Genomic DNA, 21,501 nt, shown 5'->3' with positions numbered 1-21,501 from the left:
CTTTGAGCGGTTGAAAAACACTGATTGGTCGATATTATGTATGAGGAATATACATTTCGGTAAATTGCGTGAGAAAATGGATGTGTGACGTGAGAGCGTGTGAAGCCCAGTGTTGGGCAAGTTACTTAAAAAAAGTAATTAGTTATAGTTACTAGTTACTTCTCACAAAAAGTAACTGCGTTAGTAACTGAATTACATCATTACAAAAGTAACTAATTACCGGGTAAAGTAACTATTGCGTTACTTTAAAAAAAAAAAAAAAGTGTAAATATAAGAAATTTCTTGGATACCCCAATATGAAATGTTAAATGAATTAAATAGACACTAAATAGAACATGCTTCTTAAGAAATGTACCAAAAATAAATAAATTGTCATAGAAAATATAGCCTTCTTACACATACACTAGTGCATATCATTAAAATGATAAAACTCACACACCTTTACAACTGGTAGACTGTATTGCCTACTTGAAGTATTTTCTTCCTCACAATATTAAGTTTAACAAAAAGTGCTCTCAATATAATACTGAACAATGTACCAACATAAATAATAATAATAAAATATAATCTTTTGGGGCTTTATTTTTATAACCTACAGAGAACGTCATCATCAGAGGTTAGCCAAATTCTAGTCGTGTTAACAACCGGTCAAACAAATAGCCATGTTTGAACGTTCCCTGCAGGTTATTTTGGAGTTTATGTTAGGCTATATAAACTAATTAAAACATTGCATATGATACCAATATGCTACAGAGATTATTCTAATGCTGAAATGTGTAATTTATTTATAAAGTAAAGTATTCAAGTATTTATGCTCGTTGTTCGGACACATTCGGTCTCTGTCGCGCACTGTCGAGCGCGTTCTCGGACACACTCGGTCTCTCTCGCGCACTGTCGAGCGCTTTCTCGGGCACACTCGGTCTCTCTCGCGCACTGTCGAGCGCTTTCTCAGACACACTCGGTCTCTCTCGCGCACTGTCGAGCGCTTTCTCGGACACACTCGGTCTCTCTCGCGCACTGTCGAGCGCTTTCTCAGACACACTCGGTCTCTCTCGCGCACTGTCGAGCGCTTTCTCGGACACACTCGGTCTCTCTCGCGCACTGTCGAGCGCTTTCTCGGACACACTCGGTCTCTCTCGCGCACTGTCGAGCGCTTTCTCGGATAACGGTCTCTCTCGCGCACTGTCGAGCGCGCTGGCTTAGAGAGAGTCTACTCGGATGAAAACCGCTTCAGTGAGCTCAATTATAGTAACGCCGCATTTTTATTGACAGTAACGGCAACGGCGTTGTAACGGAGGAAACAGTAATTAGTTTGATTACTCGTTACTGACAAAAATAACGCCGTTAGTAACGCCGTTTATTTATAACGCCGTTATTCCCATCACTGGTGAAGCCTGTGTCTCACGGTCAGTGCGTGAGAGAGGGCACTGGGCAGCCCTCTTTTACTTCAGGCAGTGACTGGCAATGAGTCTGATCTTTAAAAGAGAAAAAAAGTTTACTAATATTAGTCTCGAATTTCCCCGGCGGAGATAAATGCTCTGCTGTGATTTTGTAGATGGACCGTTTTGTGAATACACGAAGCAGAGTTGAAGGGCAAGCAGAGTTGGCAGCAGAAATGTAAACGTTGGATGAGTCATATAATTTGGGGGAGCGTTAAGATTTCCTAGTTTGGACGGCACTACGTCCACTCAGAGCCGTTAAAAAACAACAAAAGTAGGAAACTGTTGCAGTCGCCGGCTGGATCTCTTCAGTTAGTCAGTGGAAGCCGCTCGCGTTCTGCCACCCGGAAGTATCTCGGTGATGCGTGATTAAACAACAGGTGGCGGTAATGGCAAAAAATTAGTTTGTAATCTAACAAAAAGAAGAATATCCTTGCATCGCGCTGATTCGCGCAGGCTCGACAAAACGCAATGTAGCTTTTGCTCGCGCTACACCGCTACTTGCTGCAAAAAGTAGTTAGCTACTGGAAAAGCTACACTGTTTAAAAAGCAACTGAGCTACTGCCAAGCTACTGAAAAATGTAGTTAAGTTAGTAGCGTCGCTACTTGTAGTTAACTACTCCCCAACACTGAGTTTAGGTGAGTAAATTTGGTATTAAATAGTATTTGTAAATGTAAAAGCATATGTAACATATGCTTTTACATTTACAAATACTATTTAATTTTTATATTAAAATCTCTTCAAAAGTAATATTAATTTAAATCAGCCTTATAAAACCAAATAAAGCCAGATAAAACATTTAAATGTGCTCATAAGTGGATGTAGGCTACAACAGTGATTACGAAAAAATGACAGGCTTATTCTCAAACTGAAGGCATGTTTTAGGCTCTAAAAAGTTTAAGTCAAGAATCCTTCAAATGTCGCATTGAACAAAGATAAATGTGTCATGGGTTCTGACACTTCTGTCTGGTTTTGTGACAGAGCCCTGACACTCCTGTTTTGTCTAGTTTTTGTCTGAGCATGCGGTTTTGAGCGTGCACGAGCCGTGCGCTCTCTTGTCTGTGTGCCTTGTTTCATGTGCAGGTCGTGGTGTTTGAATCCCGGCACGTCAGTCTAGTTTGGCTTCGGTTCTGTGTCAGGATTCAGACACTCATACTCCACGTGTTTGTATTCTTTTGTGAGCGCACAGGATGAGCTTTCGCTCATTCTCCTCCGCTCTGTCTTGTCGAGTGAGCGTGCGGTTTCAAGTTCACTCTGACCTTACGCTCTTCTGTCCGTATGTGTTGTTGTGTTCTGTGTAGCACGTGGTTTGTGTTTTCATCGGCCGCGTGATTTCATGTCATGTTTTGTCTTGTACTGTTCAGCACACAGCTTGTGTTCATATCCTTTTATGCTAGTGTGTTCGCAGCCGCGTCACACTTTTTTCTAAAAGAGAAATTTCGCAGGCGTTGTTGCAAATGCCTCGCCAATAACTGCGCCTCGTGCAGAGGCCCTCTCGTCGGTGGAGACCGTCACATCCTCTGCGCTTCTTGCCTGGGCCATGACCACGCGGAAGCTGCACTCGTCAAGGGCGGCTGCCCTGGATCTCCCCACTCTGCGGGCTCAACTGGCCAGTTTCACCGAAGACGACCCCGCCTTTCCCGCTCTCTCTCTCCGTCAACACAAGCCAGCACGAGAATGGGCCTTGATGCAGAGATTCTCTGTGTGCTGACCAGGGCCGACAAAGACCTCGGGCTCGAATGGTCTTCGCCTGAGGAGCCCACATGCAGCAGGCTGGATGAGTGGTTACTGTAGGGGCGCCGGCAGGCCCCTCAGCAGAGACCCGCCCCCTTCTTCCCAGAAGTGCACGACGAGCTGACTAAGTCGTGGAAAGCGCCGCACTCAGCGCGCTTAAAGCCTTCCTTTTCCTCAACGCTCTCCTCTGTGGACGGTGCGATGGAGAAAGGCTACAAGGCAATTCCTCCCCTCCGCTCACCTCTGCCCGCCCACCGCTGCTGGATGGAAGGCCAAAGCGTCACATCCATCGAAGCCTTGCCGCACCACTTCAGCTCTCGCCGTGCTTACGCCACCGCTGGCCAAGCTGCTTCGGCTCTTCACACCATGGCTGTCCTCCAGGTGTTTCAGGCTAAACTTCTCCGTTCGATGGACGAATCTGGGCCTGGACCAGAGGCTTTCAGGGACCTGCGCAGCGCCACAGACCTGGCCCTGTGAGACACAAAATCGACAGCCCAACCGATTGGTCGAAGCATGGCTAACCTGACGGTGCTTGAGCGGCTCCTCTGGCTGACTTTGAAAGACATGAAAGTTGCAGATAAGGCAGCATTCATTGACTCCCCTATCTCCACCACTGGTCTGTTCGGCCCAGCGGTCAAGGGTTTCGCGAAGCACTTTACTGAGGCTCAGAAAGCGTCACAGGCTATGCGTCACTTCCTGCCCAAGCGTTCCAGCTCTGCTTTGAGCCGCCAGAAGAAGGCGGCGCCGCCTCAGCAGGTGAAAGCAGCGCCACCGGTCTCTCAGCCCCGCCCAGCGGCTGAAGTCCGTCACCGCTCTCGCTCTGCTAAGCACCAGCAGTTCCCTGAGAGGCGGGGACCCCGACCCAGGATTGTGTTGGACCCCGAACCTCAAAAGCTGAAGACGGCTGGACGGCCGGGTCCCTATCTCACAGCGACCCGTCTCCAGTCTTCATTCAACCCCTAGCTATGCGGGCCAAGGCCTGGGAGGCTATCTCCGGTATATCAGAATGGGTGTTGAACATAATAAAACGAGGCTACGTGCTACAGTTTGCTCGCAGACCCCCGCGCTTTTCAGCCGTGGCCAAAACGACAGTGAGAAAGGACGTTGCCCACGTTCTTCGCACCGAGGTGGTCAAACTGTTAAAAAAGGGAGCTGTCGAACCACTTTCCCCAAGAAGGATGGCGGGCTCCGGCTCATCCTAGATCTCAGACACAATGAACAAGGCACTGATGACTAGGGCTGTCACTTTTGTGAAAAAATCATGTTCGATTTTTGAGACATAAGTGTACATTGAATCAATTGTAAAATCGATTTTCCATGTCTAAAGACGTTTCCATTTTAAACGCCAAATATGGGGAAATCCTCGGACAACTAACAGGCATTAGGACGAACGTAAAGAGGGCGCTTCAGATGCACACAAGTCAGCAATTTTTCCTGATGATTTATTGATGTGACGTTTTTGTGCACAATGACAAACAGGAGTGCAACATTCTCGAAAAACAATAAGCAGAGTGGACTGCCATAACATAAATGAAAAACAATACTGCAGTCTTCAACATGGCTGTGTTTACGATTAGAAATGTCAAACAAATTTCGCCTACGTAGGCAATTGTAGACCGTAGCCCGAATCTGTATCTGTACACATGAGACTGTCTGCATACCAGCAGAATTCACAGTTTTGTTGTAAAAAGAGACACATTATGCAGAAGTATAATTTGCTGTTATGCGTGTAAGGTTACACCAGAGCGTGCGCTCTCCACCTAGCGGTGTCTTTCTGAGCGGGTGCTCGTGCTCCTCTCAAAAGATTTCAGAGGATGTTGGGTCTCATGTCCTCAGCATCACCAGTACTCCAGCAAGGACTACTGCACATGCATCCTCTCCAGCACTGGCTAAAACCACGTGTACCAGCTCATGCATGGCGATCTGGCCACTTACTAATCAGAGCGAGTCACGGCTGCATCAAAGCCCTGGCTCCCTGGAAAGCGACGGATTGGTACCAGTCTGGCGTGAGTTTGGGTGTGGTTTCGAGGAGAAAAGTGATCTCGACAGACGCCTCCAACCTAAAAAGAGTGGGCAATTTACACGTGCTGTCAGCGAGCGTGCCCTGCCTTGAGTTTGGGCCTAACGACTCCAGAGCCATCCTTAAGCCAAGGCATGGTTATATTCCTAAAGTGCTCTCGACTCCATTCAGAGCACAGGTTATTTCTGGACAGTTGATGCTATAGCACTGGCTTATGAGTCTAAGGGCCTTCGTTGCCCCTTAGGCGTCAGAGCTCATTCCACGAGAGGCATGGCCTTGTCTTGGGCTTGGTCAGTTGGAATACCCATTGAAGATATCTGTGCGGCGGCCGGCTGGGCCTCGCCGTCCACATTTATCAGGTTTTATAACCTACAAGTTCCCGCTTTGCAGTCAAGGGTACTTTCAATATAAAATGTGTAAGCACAAACCCCCTGAAACTTGGGCCCGATACATATCCGGTCCTGTTTTAACTTGAACTACGGTTCTCATATATATGTATTATATATATAAATTATAAGAGTTTGGCCCTCATTAGGCCCATTCCTTGTTTTTCCCTTATGAAGCCCGTCACTGACTGGCTTATTGGGTTCATACTTTACTCTTTCACAGCCTCAGGCATCTTGCCTTGGGCTACCGTATGGAGCGGATCGAAGCTAAGCACGCACAGCATTTTGAAAGGGGTTCCCATAGCGTAAGCTAACTTGCGCAGTATGAGAGACCTCTCGAAAGGGGTTACTAACGTAACCTCGGTTCCCTGAGATGAGGGAACGAGTATTGCGTAACCCGCCGTGCTTTTGTGCTTTGATCAGGGGATCGTTTCAGTCGATTAAACCAGTGGCGTAACTTTGTTTTAAAAAATGGGTGGGACGGGTTTTTTTTTTTAAAGGGGGGGGGGGGTTATGAATGCTGAATCATAAATCGATGTATGTAGGCTACAATAACATTACGATGTCCAGCAATCGATTGAAATAGTGCATGGGTTTAATTTGTCGTTTAATGAGGTTTGATATCTTGGTGTGAGTAAGTCCATAACATAAATGTGTATATTGAAATGGTCCAGAGGTAGAATTTTTGCCAAGCGTGTCAGAGGTTGTGGGTTCTAATCCACACTCGTATAGTTTTTTTTTTTTTTTTTCTCTTCTCATTAAAACCGATTATGTTTATCAGTGGTTGTATATCAGGCAAGCATACGTTTGTATGCATTTTGTTTGGTAATTTCACCGGAACGAATAGAGATCTCCACAATGGATTGAAGCGTGCGTCCGAGTCAAGACTGTGCGCGAGCCACAAGAGAACACAGTAGCGCCACTGATCGCAGCGGCAACGAGCACTTTGACCACTTGATTTCAAAAACAACACATTTCAGCGGTAGATCGCCTCTTACAAACGAACTAAATGAATGCTCTGCTAGTTAACTGGAGATGTTTTATTTATTTGTATTGGTACATTCGTGCCGCGAGATGTTTCAAAAGTGGTGGGGACAATATCGACCTTAGCAAAAAGTGGTGGGGACATGTCCCACCCGTCCCACACGCAAATTACGCCTATGGATTAAACCTTAGGTCCTAGGCGGAGAATGGGCGCTTTTATAGCCGCAGGCCACGCCCATTCTGGCGGGCTCTGACGCGTCTGAACTGCCTCGCCATAGGTTCGTGCAGTTGCCGCAGCACAGCCAATGACCCCTCTCGCCATTCATCTGTGTATGCTGTGCAGCTGCACTGCATTTTAAAACATTTGGCTTCAATATTCTCGAGAAAAGGAATTTTCCCCTAGCGTAAGCTAACTTACGCAATACTTGTTCCCTTATCTCAGGGAACCGAGGTTACATTAGTAACAGAGACGTTTTAGTCGCAGGGGCGGTTCTAAGGTCAGTGGATATTCGGGGCTTTAGGCCAAACTAAAATTGGGTATTTTTATTTAAAGGAATTAATTAATTATAAAAGCGATTTAAGGGAATAAAGAAAAAGAAAGGCTTATAGTATTAGTGAAATCATTTTATGCATTCTCTCTAAATTAATACAGGAAATTATAGCATATTTTCAATTCAAAAAAGCTAAATTTTATAAATAAATAAATAAAGTTGAGTAATTTGCATCACTATACTGTCGTTAGTACATTTCTATATTAAAACAGTCAAATATTAAATGTTTATCTACTTACATTTTTACCAGGCATTCGTTCACTTCTTTAATCATTTTGACATTGATCGATGTGCTAGACCGCTGAACTTTTAGTCATCCTAACAACAAACAGAGCGGTGCGTAATAGAGTTTATCAGAGCAGCATAAAGAATATCAAATATATTGCAGTGAATCTCTTATTTGCATCTTAAGTTTATTGCCAATAATAATGACAGGTTTGCGAAAGTGTAGAACTCGGTGAGCTCGCGCAAAACACATCTTCAGCACAGCGACTCACAGCGACTCTGATTGGCCGATGCGTTCAACAGACATGTATATGATTGGCTACAATGCTCAACGCTGCAAAAGCACGTCTTAAGTACCTTTAATGCAAAGGGAAAATATAAATAAAACTGTAATATGCACTTTTCATGTTTAGGTAATCGCGGCTGTTGTAATCTTATTCACATTTGTTTTTCTGATTAATTGTTTTGCTCTACAATTTACAATTTCAATTTTGCAGATATTCAAGGTAACTTTTTAAACAGAATATTCAGTACCAATAATGAGGTAGACTGAAAAGTATAATGGAATTTGTTTGGATCATTTATGAGAAAACATTTCCTTTTAGTGAAAATCTTATAACTTATAACATGCAAGGTATATGAACACCAACATTAGTAAATTTCATCCACACATTTATTGTGTTTTGTACATAAAGAGATTATGAAATGACACGCAAGACTTTTTTGCCTCTCTGAAAGTACCTGGGAAAACTGAAATGCATTCTCATGAAGCTTCAACACTGTGGTTTTACGGACAGATATTACAGCCCTGCATGGAGCTAAGCGTTTTTATTTGGTGCAGACTGAATGTATGAACACTGAAATAAACCTTTCAATGATGTAATAACAGGAATTAATCAGATTTAGTCAATTAAAATTTAATGAACATAAAATAATGCATGAATACAAAAGGGATTTACTAGGCTACTAGCAAACACAACATGATGAAAGAACACTTGTGGTGCAGATTTATTCAGGCAGAAACATACTGACAGTCTCATTTTTTCTTTAGCCAAAAAAGTTCCTGTTTCACTGTTTCAACATCTCAACAATGCAGTGTATAATATGGAAGCTTGTTTCCGCCACAGAATAAAACATTTTAAGAGATAATTGCAACTTTTTATCTCACAATTGCGAGTTTACATCTCGCAATTCTGACTTTATTTCTCAGAATTTTGAGATATAAAGTCAGAATTGCGTAAAATAAAGTCGCAATTGCGTGTTATAAAGTCAGAATTGCGAGATATAAAGTCAGAATTGCATGAAATAAAGTCGCAATTGCATATTATAAGTCAGAATTGCGAGATATAAAGTCAGAATTGCGTGAAATAAAGTCGCAATTGCGTCTAATAAAGTCAGAATTCTGACTTTTTTTCTCGCAATTGCAACTTTATATCACGCAATTCTGACTTTATATCTCACAATTCTGACTTTATAATACGCAATTGGGAGATATAAAGTCAGAATTGCATGATATAAAGACGCAATTGCATGTTATAAAGTCAGAATTATGAGATAAACTATTCTGAGGTAAAAAAAAAAAGTCTGTCTTTTTTTCCCCCTTAGAATTGGACTTTATATCTCACAATTGTGAGTTTATATCTCACAATTGTGAGTTTATATCTCACAATTCTGAGAAAATATGTCAGAATTGCGAGATATAAACTCGCAATTGCGTGTTATAAATTCAGAATTGCGTGATGTAAAGTCGCAATTGCGAGAAAAAAAGTCAGAATTCTGACTTTATAACACGCAATTGCGACTTTATATCTCGCAATTCTGACTTTATTTCACGCAATTCTGACTTTATATCTCGCAATTCTGACTTTATATCTCGCAATTCTGACTTTATATCTCGCAATTCTGACTTTATAACACGCAATTGCGACTTTATATCTCGCAATTCTGACTTTTGTAACACGCAATTATGACTTTATTTCACACAATTGCGACTTTATTTCACGCAATTCTGACTTTATATCTCGCAATTCTGACTTTATATCTCGCAATTCTAACTTTATATCTCGCAATTCTGACTTTATAACACGCAATTGCGACTTTATATCTCGCAATTCTGACTTTATAACACGCAATTATGACTTTATTTCACGCAATTGCGACTTTATTTCACGCAATTCTGACTCTCGCAATTCTGAGAAATAAAGTCAGAATTGCGAGATGTAAACTCGCAATTGTGAGATAAAAAGTTGCAATTATCATTAAAAAAAAATTATTTTGTGGTGGAAACAAGCTTCCATAGTATAAGGCAAGAATATACCAGCACAATAAACACCATCATGAACCAAGCTGTAACAATTGAACTAAATGTAAAAAACAGTCATAAGAGTTAGCGGAAGTAAAAATTAAAGCTTTTAGACCTGACTTGTCATTTCGGTCTCTGTTTGTTGTATATGTTCATGTGTATAGTTAAAAAGCAACAAAAAGAATAAAAAAAAAAAATACTGGCAAACACTACATGATGAAAGAACACTTGTGGTGCAGAATTGTTCAGGCAGAAATACACTGACAGTCTCGTTCATTTTTATCTTGAACAAAATATCAGAAAAGCTTTAGACCTGACTTGTCATTTCTGTCTCTGTTGGTTGTTGTTCAGAAGAGGATAAGGCGGTGTGGGTTCTTTTTCTCAAGAGAAATGTGATTAAACCAGCTATAAGCACTATTAACACTACGACTACAGTTAATACAATGTAAACCCAGAGTGAATGCGATGATGTCACCACATCTGAACTTGTTTCTTCTCTTTCTGTTGATTCTGCAACAACAAAAGTGAAGAAAAACAACATTACCGCACTGTAATAAAGACAACAGATCCGGCTATAATTTATATACAGCAGCATTCAGACTGGAGCATCACTAGTGAACATCAAATTTCTAATATATTAATAAACAAGATTCACACACCGTTGATGATCAGCTGTAGAGTCCTAATCTCAGATGTGTGTGAGATGAGGCACTCTGTAAAAAAAATCCCGTAAAAAAACGGTAAATCTCTGGCAGCAAAGTTTCCAGACGGATTCTGTTAAATTACAGCAAATAACCATTTCTCAAAATTACAGGCAAAAAACATAAAAATACAGAATTGATAAATAACAGGCATTCACTGTATAATGACAAAACGGTAAAATTCTGTCAAAAAATACAGACTATTACCTGTAAAATTACACTTTTTTCTTACAGTACAACTGAACTCTCCTGCATCAGTGTAAGTGAGATTGATGAGTTTGATGGAGAAGTTTCCTCTCTCATACTCATCAGGGAATGTTTCAGCTCTGTTCTTGTAGTCTGGGTCCTGTTTCCCTGAATGACGGCCTTTAACTATATCATACACATTCTTTCTGTCATTGTGTCTCCAGTGTACATTAATGTCTTCAAGTTTCAGATCATGTTCAGTGTAAGAACACGGCAGGAGAACAGAACCACCAATAACAGCCTCTACTGTTTCCTGCAGAGACACTGAAATCACACAAACTTTACTGGAAACACAGTCTACCATTTATGCAGTTTAAGTGTTTGTTTCTTCCTCACCTTTGTTTATCAGCACTGCAAACACACAGATGAAGCTGAAACTGCAGAAATACACACACAAAAAAAAGATTTACTTAACCTCAACCAGAAGAGCATTTTGCAAGCAACTTTTAAACATTCATAGAAAGCTCACACACCCAAATGAATGAAAACCATGTGCAAGACACAAAATAGAAGGCAATACATCTAATTTCAACATAATCATTGAATGGTTTTGCTCTTATTAATCAGAGCATCAATATTTGTAAGATTTGTACTATCTGAACAGTTATTGGGTCATATCTGTGAATTTGACTGTTTGTGAACCAGGCATTTGTGGACACAGTTTTTCATGTAGATTTTGTAAAAAGGAAAATATCGTTTTTATTTTGAAGTGAACTGTTATGTAAGATGCCCCATCACAACTGGGGCAGAATGTCTTCATTTAAAGATGGCATGAAACGGAAGTTGTGATAGTATTTTCTTCCTTATTGTGACGTATATGAGTGAAATTAAAAAAAAAAAAAAAAAAAAAAAAAAAGATTTAGTAGGATTTTGTCCACAGGGAATTGATTGTGGGTGGTTGTGGTTTGCTATTGGTCGAACTTATGTGAGTGACAGTTTGTTCTGCCCTCGCACAAGGAAACGTCCCGGGTTACGTATGTAACCCTAGTTCCCCGAAGGGACGGACGCTGCGTGTAATCGCAGTGGGAACGCCTCCAGCGTAGTGCGTCTGAAGCATGAATGAAATCAGTCAATGGAGAGAATGAGCGTCACGGCGAGTGACGTCATCGACCAGGAAACTATAAAGCACCCCAGAATCACAAGCACGCCAGCTTCCGATGTTACTGAAGCAAGCGAACCAAGGGGGTGCCGGGAGTATGGCAGGACACGCAGCGTCCGTCCCTTCGGGGAACTAGGGTTACATACGTAACCCGGGACGTTCCCCTTCAGGGACTACCGCTGCGTGTAATCGCAGTGGGAACGCAATACCCACGTCCCCATACGACCAAGTCCCCGTCATGTGTGATTAGGAGACACAAGCCGACGAGAGAACCTGAGCGCCGGGAGTGGAGCTAAAATCAAGAGAATAAAATCTGACAAAAGTGTGCGGTGAAGACCAGCCTGCCGCATCACAGACATCTTGAAGAGAAGCTCCAGAAAGAAGAGCTTTAGAGGCAGCCATGCTCCTAGTAGAATGGGCCCGTACAGCCAATGGCGAAGGCTGACCGGCCGAAACATAAGCAAGTGAGATGGCCTCGACCACCCACTTGCTCATCCTTTGCTTAGATGCAGGACACCCCTTGTTAGGTGACCCGAAACAGACAAACAGTTGTTCCGATTTCCTCCACAGGGCAGCTCTGTGGACATAAGCATCTAAAGCCCTAACGGGGCACAGCAAATTAAGTTTCTCCTGGTCTGACGTCAAAAAAGGCGGAGGACAAAAAGCCTGCAGTACTATAGGACTAACAGAAGTAGTTGGTACCTTAGGGACATACCCTGGTCTCGGATGGAGAAAGGCCTTAGCCATACCAGGAGCAAATTCCATGCACGAGGGAGCCACCGACAGTGCTTGAATATCTCCTATTCTTTTCAGAGATGAGACAGCGAGAAGAAGGATAGTCTTAAGAGTAAGAAACTTTTCCGAAACTTCCTCAATGGGCTCGAAAGGTGCTAGGGAGAGGCCTTCTAGAACAATGGCCAGGTCCCAGGATGGTACCATCGTGCGTACTGCTGGCCTCAGCCTCAAGGTGCCACGAAGGAAGCGAGATATAAGTGGGTGTCTCCCAAGAGAAACTCCACTCGAAGGAGCGTGGTAAGCAGCCAGGGCCGCCACGTACACCTTCAGTGTGGAGTGGGATAACCCCGTGGAGAGACGGTCCTGCAGGAACTCCAGCACTGTACCAACCGGGCAGTTAACTGGGTCCTGTTGGCGCTCTCCACACCAAGAGGTGAAAAGTTTCCACCTCGCGGCATATAACTTCCTTGTAGCGGGAGCTCTGGATTGGAGAATGGTCTCAACGACCTCAGTCGAGAGACCGGACTCTATGAGCTGAGCCCCCTCAGAGGCCAAGCCCATAGTCTCCATAGCTCTGGGCGGGGGTGAAGGATCGACCCACTCGCCTGAGAGAGCAGGTCCCTCCTGATCGGAATCTCCAGGGCAGAGCCGTCGAGGAGGGACACTAGGTCCGCAAACCATACCCGGGCCGGCCAGAACGGGGCTATTAGTAGAAGACTGAGCCCGTCCCGGCGAACCCTCTCCAGAACACCCGGGAGCAGAGCGATCGGGGGAAATGCGTACAGACGTGACCTCGGCCACGGCTGTACCATAGCATCCAACCCCAATGGGGCTGGATGGCTGAGAGAGAACCACAGTGGACAGTGTGATGTCTCTCGGGAAGCAAAAAGGTCGACCTCGGCATGACCGAAATGTTCCCACAGGAGCTCCACCACCTCGGGGTGGAGTCTCCATTCCCCGGGCCTCGGCCCCTGCCTCGACAGGATGTCTGCCCCCTGATTTAAATACCTTGGGAGATAAATAGCTCTCAGTGAAAGGATTTTCCCTTGGGACCATAGAAGGATCTGACGTGCCAGTTTGTAAAGCGGGCGAGAACGCAGACCCCCCTGATGGTTGATATAAGAGACCACCGATGTGTTGTCTGTTCGGACAAGAACATGGTGGCCCCTTAGGTCTGGGAGGAAGTGTTTCAGAGCCAGAAACACTGCCAACATCTCTAGACAATTTATGTGCCATAGACGATGATGGTCCTGCCACAGACCCTGAGCTGGGCGACCACTCATGATCGCCCCCCAACCTGTGAGAGAGGCATCCGTCGTTAGCATTACGCGACGACAAAGAGCTCCCAACACCGGACCTTGGGACAAAAACCAAGGATCTTTCCACATGATCAGGGCGTGATGACACCGTCGCGAACTCCTGATCGTGCGGAACGGATTTCCCCTCGGGGAGAATCCCTTGGTTCGGAGCCACCACTGTAGCGGTCTCATGTGCAAGAGGCCAAAAGGTATCACGTTGGACGCAGCTGCCATGAGACCTAACAGTTTCTGGAACTGCTTCACAGTGAATGACTGGCCTAGCTTGACCTGATCTACTGCGGCGAGAATCGAAACAATACGAGCAGGTGACAATTGTGCCTGCATCGTCGTCGAATCCCACACTACACCGAGAAAAGTGGTTCTCTGTAATGGAGAAAGCACACTCTTCTTGGCGTTGAGCCTCAACCCCAATTTCTTGATGTGAGCAAGAACGACATCTCGATGCCGAACTGCCTGTTGTTCTGATTGAGCTAGAATTAACCAATCGTCGATATAGTTCAGAATGCGGATGCCTTGCAGCCTCAGAGGGGCTATAGCTGCATCCATACACTTCGTGAACGTTCGGGGTGACAATGCTAGGCCGAACGGAAGAACCCGATATTGGTACGCTTCGCCCCCGAAAGCGAACCTCAGGAACTTCCTGTGTTGAGGGAGGATAGATACATGGAAGTAAGCGTCTTTTAGATCTATCGTGACAAACCAGTCCTCGGATCTGATTTGTGACACGATCTGTTTGAGAGTGAGCATCTTGAATTTGAGCTTCCCTACAGTGCGATTTAAGAGACGCAGATCTAAAATGGGACGCAACCCCCCGTCTTTCTTTGGAACGATGAAGTACCGGCTGTAATATCCTAACTCCCTGCTGGGGGGAGGAACCCGCTCTATAGCTCCTTTTAGCAGCAGAGTTTTTACCTCCTGTTCCAATACCAGAGCCTGCTCGGGGCCCACCACTGTGGGTAGAACCCCTCTGAACCGAGGTGGACGCGTTCTGAACTGAATAGCGTAACCGTTTTCTATTGTACTCAGGACCCACTGAGATACATTGGGAAGAGTTTTCCATTCCGCCAGAAACTCTACTAAGGGAACCAGCCTCTCGAGGCTGGCCTCTGGTTGAATATCCCGAGTGACAGACACAGCGCCCTGTAGCGGCGCACCGGCAGGGGATAGCTGGTCTAAACAGTCCGCAGCCCTCCTCGGAGGAGGCGAGCGTCCCTCGGGAAATCGCCCGCCGAGTCTCTCTACGCCCTGTATAGGCAGGGTTAGTAGAACAGACCCCTGAGGACACCGGGAAAGACAGGGCACCGTGGTCTTGTGAGGTGTACTCAAGTCTTTCACGATGGGGATCACCCTGAGAGTCCTGGCGTTGATCGCGTCAGGATTTTTTCGACGCGGCCTTCTTGGCGACAATGACTGTCCTCAGATCAGCCCTGCCCCGCGAAGAACGCGTCCGAGAGCGCCCCACCTCGTCCCCCTGAATTTGCAGGGGGGCACGAGACGCAACACTCTGCTTTTGTTGCACTCTCCTGAATGAGCTACTCGGCGGCTGAGGCTGCCCTCGCCCAGCAGCCCCAGGAATCTTTACTTTGAGGGGAATAAATTTCTGAAATGCTGCTGATTGTCTTTTTTCTTCCTGAAACCTCTCAGTAACAGAATGTAAAGCATCACCAAATAAACCCATAGGGGACACAGGGGCATCTAACAGAACAGATTTCTCTCTCTCTTGCATTTTGCTCTGATTTAACCACAAATGCCTCTCCGTGGCCACCAGGGCTGCCATTGAGCGACCTATTGATCTGGCCGTCTGCCTGGTGGCTCGAAGAGCGAAATCAGATGTCTGTCTGAGCTCATTGATCGTCTCAACAGAAATTTCCCCCTGCTCGCTAGCATCCTTAAGCAGGTCAGCTTGATAAGCTTGCATAATAGCCATCGTATGCAAGCATGCAGCCGCCTGTCCCGCCGCCGAATAAGCCTTCCCCACCAACGCTGATGTGTTTTTTAAAGGTCTGGTGGGGAGAGCCGGTGCTTTCAACAATGATGCCGATTCGGGAGAGAGATAGCTCGCGAGCGTCTCTTCCGCCCTCGGCATCGTCACATAACCACTAGATTTAGCTCCCATAATATTTGAATAAACATTGTAAGTGTGTGTGTGAATTCTCGCTGACATTGGTTTAACCCAGGTCTTTGTCACCTCGGTGTGAAGATCAGGGAAAAAAGGCAAACACCGGCGAGAGGGCTGAGAGCGCGAGGGCAAAAATCTATCATCAAGTTTGCTTTTAATATGAGATTCCTGCCTATCAGATGGCCACTCAATGCTGAGCTTCTCAACAGCCCGTGAAAGCACATTAATAAGCTCATCATCAGGAGGAGACTGAAATGACGAGTCTCCAGCCTCCCCTGATTCGAAGCTTTCAACATCCAGCTCCTCAGAACTGGATAGCTGAAGCTCCGGGACAAATTGTGCCTCAGCCCGGGGAGAAGTAGCGGAGGACCGCGCTTCCACAGCGGGGACAGAGGCACTGGATCCCTCCGGTAAAGGCTGAGATAGGGCGGGGCCCGTCTCACACCCCCCGGAGAGATCCATTTGTGATCCCCACGACATGCGTCTCCGCTCTGCCTCGACAGAAGCGGGACCCGTGCCGCGGGGAGAGCGCAGCGAACCACCCTCCTCGAAGAGCGATCTGCGAGAGCGTAAGATCCTCATAGGAAGACGCTCACAATGCTCACAATCAGCCCCCTCGAGAGCTGACTGGGCATGCTGCACTCCTAAACAAGCCACACATAGTTGATGCGAATCCCCGCCTGTGATGTATCTAGTACAGGGGGGGAACGCATTTCCTATATTGAGGCTCGCTCGTCACTTTGATTTGGCTCATTTTTGGTTTTTTAATATATAGGGATATATATATATAGTGAAAAACTCCTGCCAGGGACAGACAAACACTAAATAGACAGTTCAAACACACACAGAGCGCAGCTGAAGTAACAGAAGCTGGCGTGCTTGTGATTCTGGGCTGCTTTATAGTTTCCTGGTCGATGACGTCACTCGCCGTGACGCTCATTCTCTCCATTGACTGATTTCATTCATGCTTCAGACGCACTACGCTGGAGGCGTTCCCACTGCGATTACACGCAGCGGTAGTCCCTGAAGGGGAACATGAATTTTAAAATAATGATGTGCATGGATGATTCATTTATAATAAATACTGTAATATTACATACAAAAATAAGAACTGACAATTTTGGTTCCATGGTGAATTTAATCAATACTTATTATAATCCATGTAGTTATTATTTAAATGTATTTTTTTTTATTAATCATCTTCACCTATGTATAGGCCAACTAAATGGAAACATTCATAGTCTGTTGCTGTTATAGATAATTATTTTCATTATATATAAAACATGCCTATAGCCTAACTCATAAAGTGTGCTTCAGATGAATCTCTCTTTGAATGCATTCTGTCATTTGACCATCATTATGCAACTAAACTGTAAAAATCCATCAATTTTCAAATTATTTCCCTTAATAATATTTTGGATGATCATCATCATGTACAGGTTAAAATATCTAAATTGTTACAGTTTAGCAGTTGATCTTAAGTTGGCTCTTCACCCATATGGCCAGTTTGGAAAACCTGAAATGCACTGTAATGCTAGGCAAATCAAAATATATAAACTAAAACTAACTGCACATGCACTAAGAACGGCAGGCTAATACAAAATGCTAACACTAATGCTAACTGACTAAATTAAAATGTTAGTAGCTATTTACTGCAGATACACCTCTTTATAAACCAAGCCATGTTAATGTATTCATGACGTTCAATGCGGTCACCGCGGTTTGTTTACAAAACAGTCGATGGCCAAAGCAGATAAACCGGACCAAAAGCGAAAGCAAACACCAGCGCTTCAGTGCTGTCTGGAAGGATACAGGCTATATAGCCTTAAACCCGTAGGCTACTACACGCCTTTGTCCAAACAGCGTTTCATTCAGAAATCATCCTACCTGGTGATCATCATAGTGCCCTGTAATTATTCACATACACTGTTTTAAAATATATAACGTAGCCTATAAATATTTATGAAATTAGGGTCAGATGCTACTTTTAAACAGAAAGTAGGCTATCGTAAAACTTCCTCATTAATATGCATGAGTCGTTTATTCAAATGTAAGTGACGTCAACCTGACTTCAACGCACACAGACGAATATCAAATAGTGTTTCACCATCCAGCACGTCCAACACATTAACCATACTGTAGCCTATGTTATATGTCAATTATAAAATGTGGCTAAAACCAGATTAATTGAAGTTTGCCTTTCAAATTTTTTCTTTTCTTTATTGATATTTACAGATGCAGCTGATAAAAGATAAAACAGCACTCAAGGAAGAAAGAAAATAAATTAGGCTGACATAAGAACTTACATGTAGGCTATTGTTTTTATATATATATATATATATATATATATATATATATATATATATATATATATATATATATATATATATATATATATATATATATATATATATAGACTCAATCCAGAAAGATTTGCCTCATACCCTCTTGCTTTTCATTCTGATGTGCTGTAAGTGCTGTATAAGCATCTGAACTTTCTCTGAAAAAGAACAAAATACAATAGTGCACGTGCACACACACACACAAATATAGGCCTAGTTATCTCACAGGACAAGAATGCAGTGACGCCCTCATTCTTGAGCTAAAGGTGAACTGAAAGAGGAAGAAGCAGAACAAACATACAGCATGAACTAATTTGCATTTCAAATTGTAGATATATAGGCTACTTTCAGAAAAATAATAATTCATGTATGCATATAGGTTTGATTGCATGTGTCATGTTTTTTAATGTTTGGCACATAAATATTTGCTTTTGTTATTTAATTATTTATTCCTTAATGTTCACACACATTATGTGAAAAAAAAAATATTTAAGTCATAATTTAAAGTAGATTCTGCAGTTCTCTGCTGCCCTCTAGAGGCTGAAAACTGTAACTCTCCACTCGATCCACACACTGGAGATGTGTGCTCTCACCACTGGATGGCAGCTGTTACTGACTGACTCTCTCTGTGTTTCATGGGATTGGCTGTTAAGTGTAAAATGTCACACTTTCATGCACACACACTCACTCAAGATTCATCATATACACAAGATCAAACCCTGAGTTGACAGAGAACGTTTATAAAACGTGATCCACACCGTGTTGGATTAGTTTGGTCTTGTCTACCAGCTCAGTAACTGTGAGTTTGTTCACTCCACAGAATCAACCCTGAAGCAGGGCTGCCAACTTTTGAGTTTAGTTTGGAGTGAGAATTATGTGAGGTTGGATTGGGGGGGATGTAAAACAATTCTTGTGATTTGATTCAATATTGACTCAATATTGAGAGCCCTATCAGCTGGTATATTAAGGTAAAAATAATAATAACTCAAATTAAATATAATGTGTTTTTTTATTATTATAACAACTTTAATTAATGATATAAGTAAAAATATAAGGCTAGTAGGCTACACATATTTAGCAAAATACTCTCTATAGCTCTTTTTTATAGCCAACTATGGTCATTAAATGGCTTTCCTGAGGTAAATGTGACATAATTGCTCTCCAGCTGTTTTATTGACCTCTTTCTGTGGTTGAAAAACATTGATTGATCGATGTTATGTATGAGGAATATACATTTCGGTAAGTTGTAATGTATCTTTCAACATTGTTCATTCGTGTTTATTTAGATGATCGGTTCACGTGCCGCTAGGGGTCACGTCACATTTACAAGCGCCAAAACGGTATATTGTTTGAATTTCGTAATAAAAGTGACTGAATCTTAGAGCTGAGATTTTTTTTTTTTTTTATCAAAAGTAACCTGCTCTGTCTAGTCTGTCGGTCTCCGTGTCCTCTTTGCTTCGTGATTTTTCTGTGCGTGAGAAAATGGATGTGTGGCGTGAGAGCGTGTGAAAAGTGTCAATCGCGTGAGAGTTAGCAGCCCTTTTGTGTGACAGTAACAGATCCAGATCTAGAATAAATTTAGCAACGCGTTAGCTACTTCGTGTCAGTCCGGCAGTGCGTTCCAGGTGCAGCAGTGCAGCGATCGTTTCCACACCGAGTCTATTTTTGCTGCACGCGCTGAATTAAAGTGACAGCTGGTTCGTGGTCAAAATGAACACAGATTGACATGAAAATATAATAATCTCACCATACATGCATTTAATTAAATAAAATGTAGTAATCTCACCATAAATGTATTTTTGGACTTGCAGACTTGGATGACTTCCGTTTTCACACACACACACACACAAACACAAACACACACGCGCACACACACACACACACACACACACACACACACACACACACACACACACACACACACACACACACACACACACTTGTTTAACCCTCATATGACCTTAGTTTCCTGTTTACACTCAGTGCATTTGGGGTCTATATGACCCCAAAGATGCACAGAGCTTTTATACAAGAAATATACATTTTAATAATACAAATTATATATCATTTTTTTCGTTTACTTCTCATCTATATTTTTATGCTGTGTTTTGGGGGATATGAAGTACTTTTTTACCTATTTACTGCAAAATTCCTGAACTACACCATTAGCATACGTATGAAATATAACATTTTTATGAAAAAAACACATTTATGATGATCAAATTTAAATATGAGTGGTTTCTGGATATTGATCTAGGCGTTAGATGTAGAATTCTGCCATCTGGTGGTTAGATGTGTTTTTGTAGATAATATAGTTTTAGCCACAAAGTGTAATTACCATATACTTCCAGCAGAGGCCCCATAGAGATCCATTCATTTTTCTGGATGTGACTTATTGCTCTTATAACTTCTTTTTTTATGAATTATATATTTAAACATTTAAAAATACATTAAATCAGTATTTTGTCAAAGTTTATAAAAAAAATTGGTTATTTGAGGTCTTTTGAAGTGTCTTGTTATTGCAATAATGCTATATAAATTTGCAATAATGTCACATAAGTTGCCACTAAAAGAAACTACTTGATTGCAATTGCATATTATTTCAATAATCGAAATGTATAAAATAATTAACTTTAGAATAAGAAATTCATTTTTTAAAAGTAAAAAAAAAAAGTAAAAAACAAACAAACAAAAAAACAGCTATAGGCAGATAGGAATAGGAGTGAAGAGTAAACACACTGTGTGTCTGTGTGTGTTTGTGTGCATGCAAGTGCATGTGTGTGTGTGTGTGTGTAATCATGCTCATTCCACTTTTTTTTTTCTCTAGTACCAGGCCTTCATTTATGTGTGAACATTTTTAGATTCATGCTGGAATTATTGATTTTATTTACCAATTTCACTAAAAATGCTCTCTTTTGCAGTCACACTTGTTTGTTTGTGTTTGTCTCTCTGTGTATGTGATCTGTGTGTAGTCATGTTCTTTCTACGTTGCATTTGTGCTCTCATACCATACCTTCATTTATGTGTGAAATTTTTTAGATTTATGCAGAAATTATTGATTTTATTTCCCAATTTCTATAAAAATGCTCTCTATTGCAGTCACACCTCTCTCTGTCTGTGTGTGTATTTGTGTCTGTGTGTGTGTGGGCGCATATGTGTGTGTGATAATGTTCATTCCACATTGCATTAGTGCTCTAGTACCAGGCCTTCATTTATGTGTGAGAATTTTCAGATTTATGCTGGAATTATTGATTTTATTTGTCAATTTCTATAAAAATGCTTTCTATTGGAGTCACAC

The 21,501-nt window shown here is 42.7% G+C and overlaps 1 protein-coding gene across 1 annotated transcript; it reads right to left on the bottom strand.

Annotated features, from left to right (window-relative positions):
• Positions 1-9,647: 9,647 nt before the first annotated feature.
• Positions 9,648-17,894, bottom strand: LOC308701542 (uncharacterized protein). The gene is made up of 5 exons (XM_081383891.1): positions 17,749-17,894; positions 10,926-10,966; positions 10,551-10,853; positions 10,302-10,355; positions 9,648-10,152 (listed from the first exon to the last, which is right to left on the bottom strand). Exons 1-5 carry the CDS (start codon positions 17,760-17,762, stop codon positions 9,950-9,952), a joined length of 615 nt encoding a protein of 204 aa, XP_081240017.1. The 5' UTR covers positions 17,763-17,894; the 3' UTR covers positions 9,648-9,949.
• Between the last annotated feature and the right edge of the window lie 3,607 nt (positions 17,895-21,501).

Source organism: Scardinius erythrophthalmus (genome assembly GCF_964197995.2).
Source record: "Scardinius erythrophthalmus genome assembly, chromosome: 14".
In the NCBI taxonomy this organism is placed as follows: Eukaryota; Metazoa; Chordata; class Actinopteri; order Cypriniformes; family Leuciscidae; genus Scardinius; species Scardinius erythrophthalmus.
This window is presented reverse-complemented; position numbering and strand designations above follow the sequence as displayed.

Coding starts and splice junctions, on each gene's coding strand:
- LOC308701542 (XM_081383891.1), bottom strand. Junction 10,854..10,925: donor TGCAGTGCTGATAAACAAAG/GTGAGGAAGAAA, acceptor GTGTGATTTCAG/TGTCTCTGCAGGAAACAGTA. Junction 10,356..10,550: donor AAAAAAGTGTAATTTTACAG/GTAATAGTCTGT, acceptor TTTTTTTTACAG/AGTGCCTCATCTCACACACA.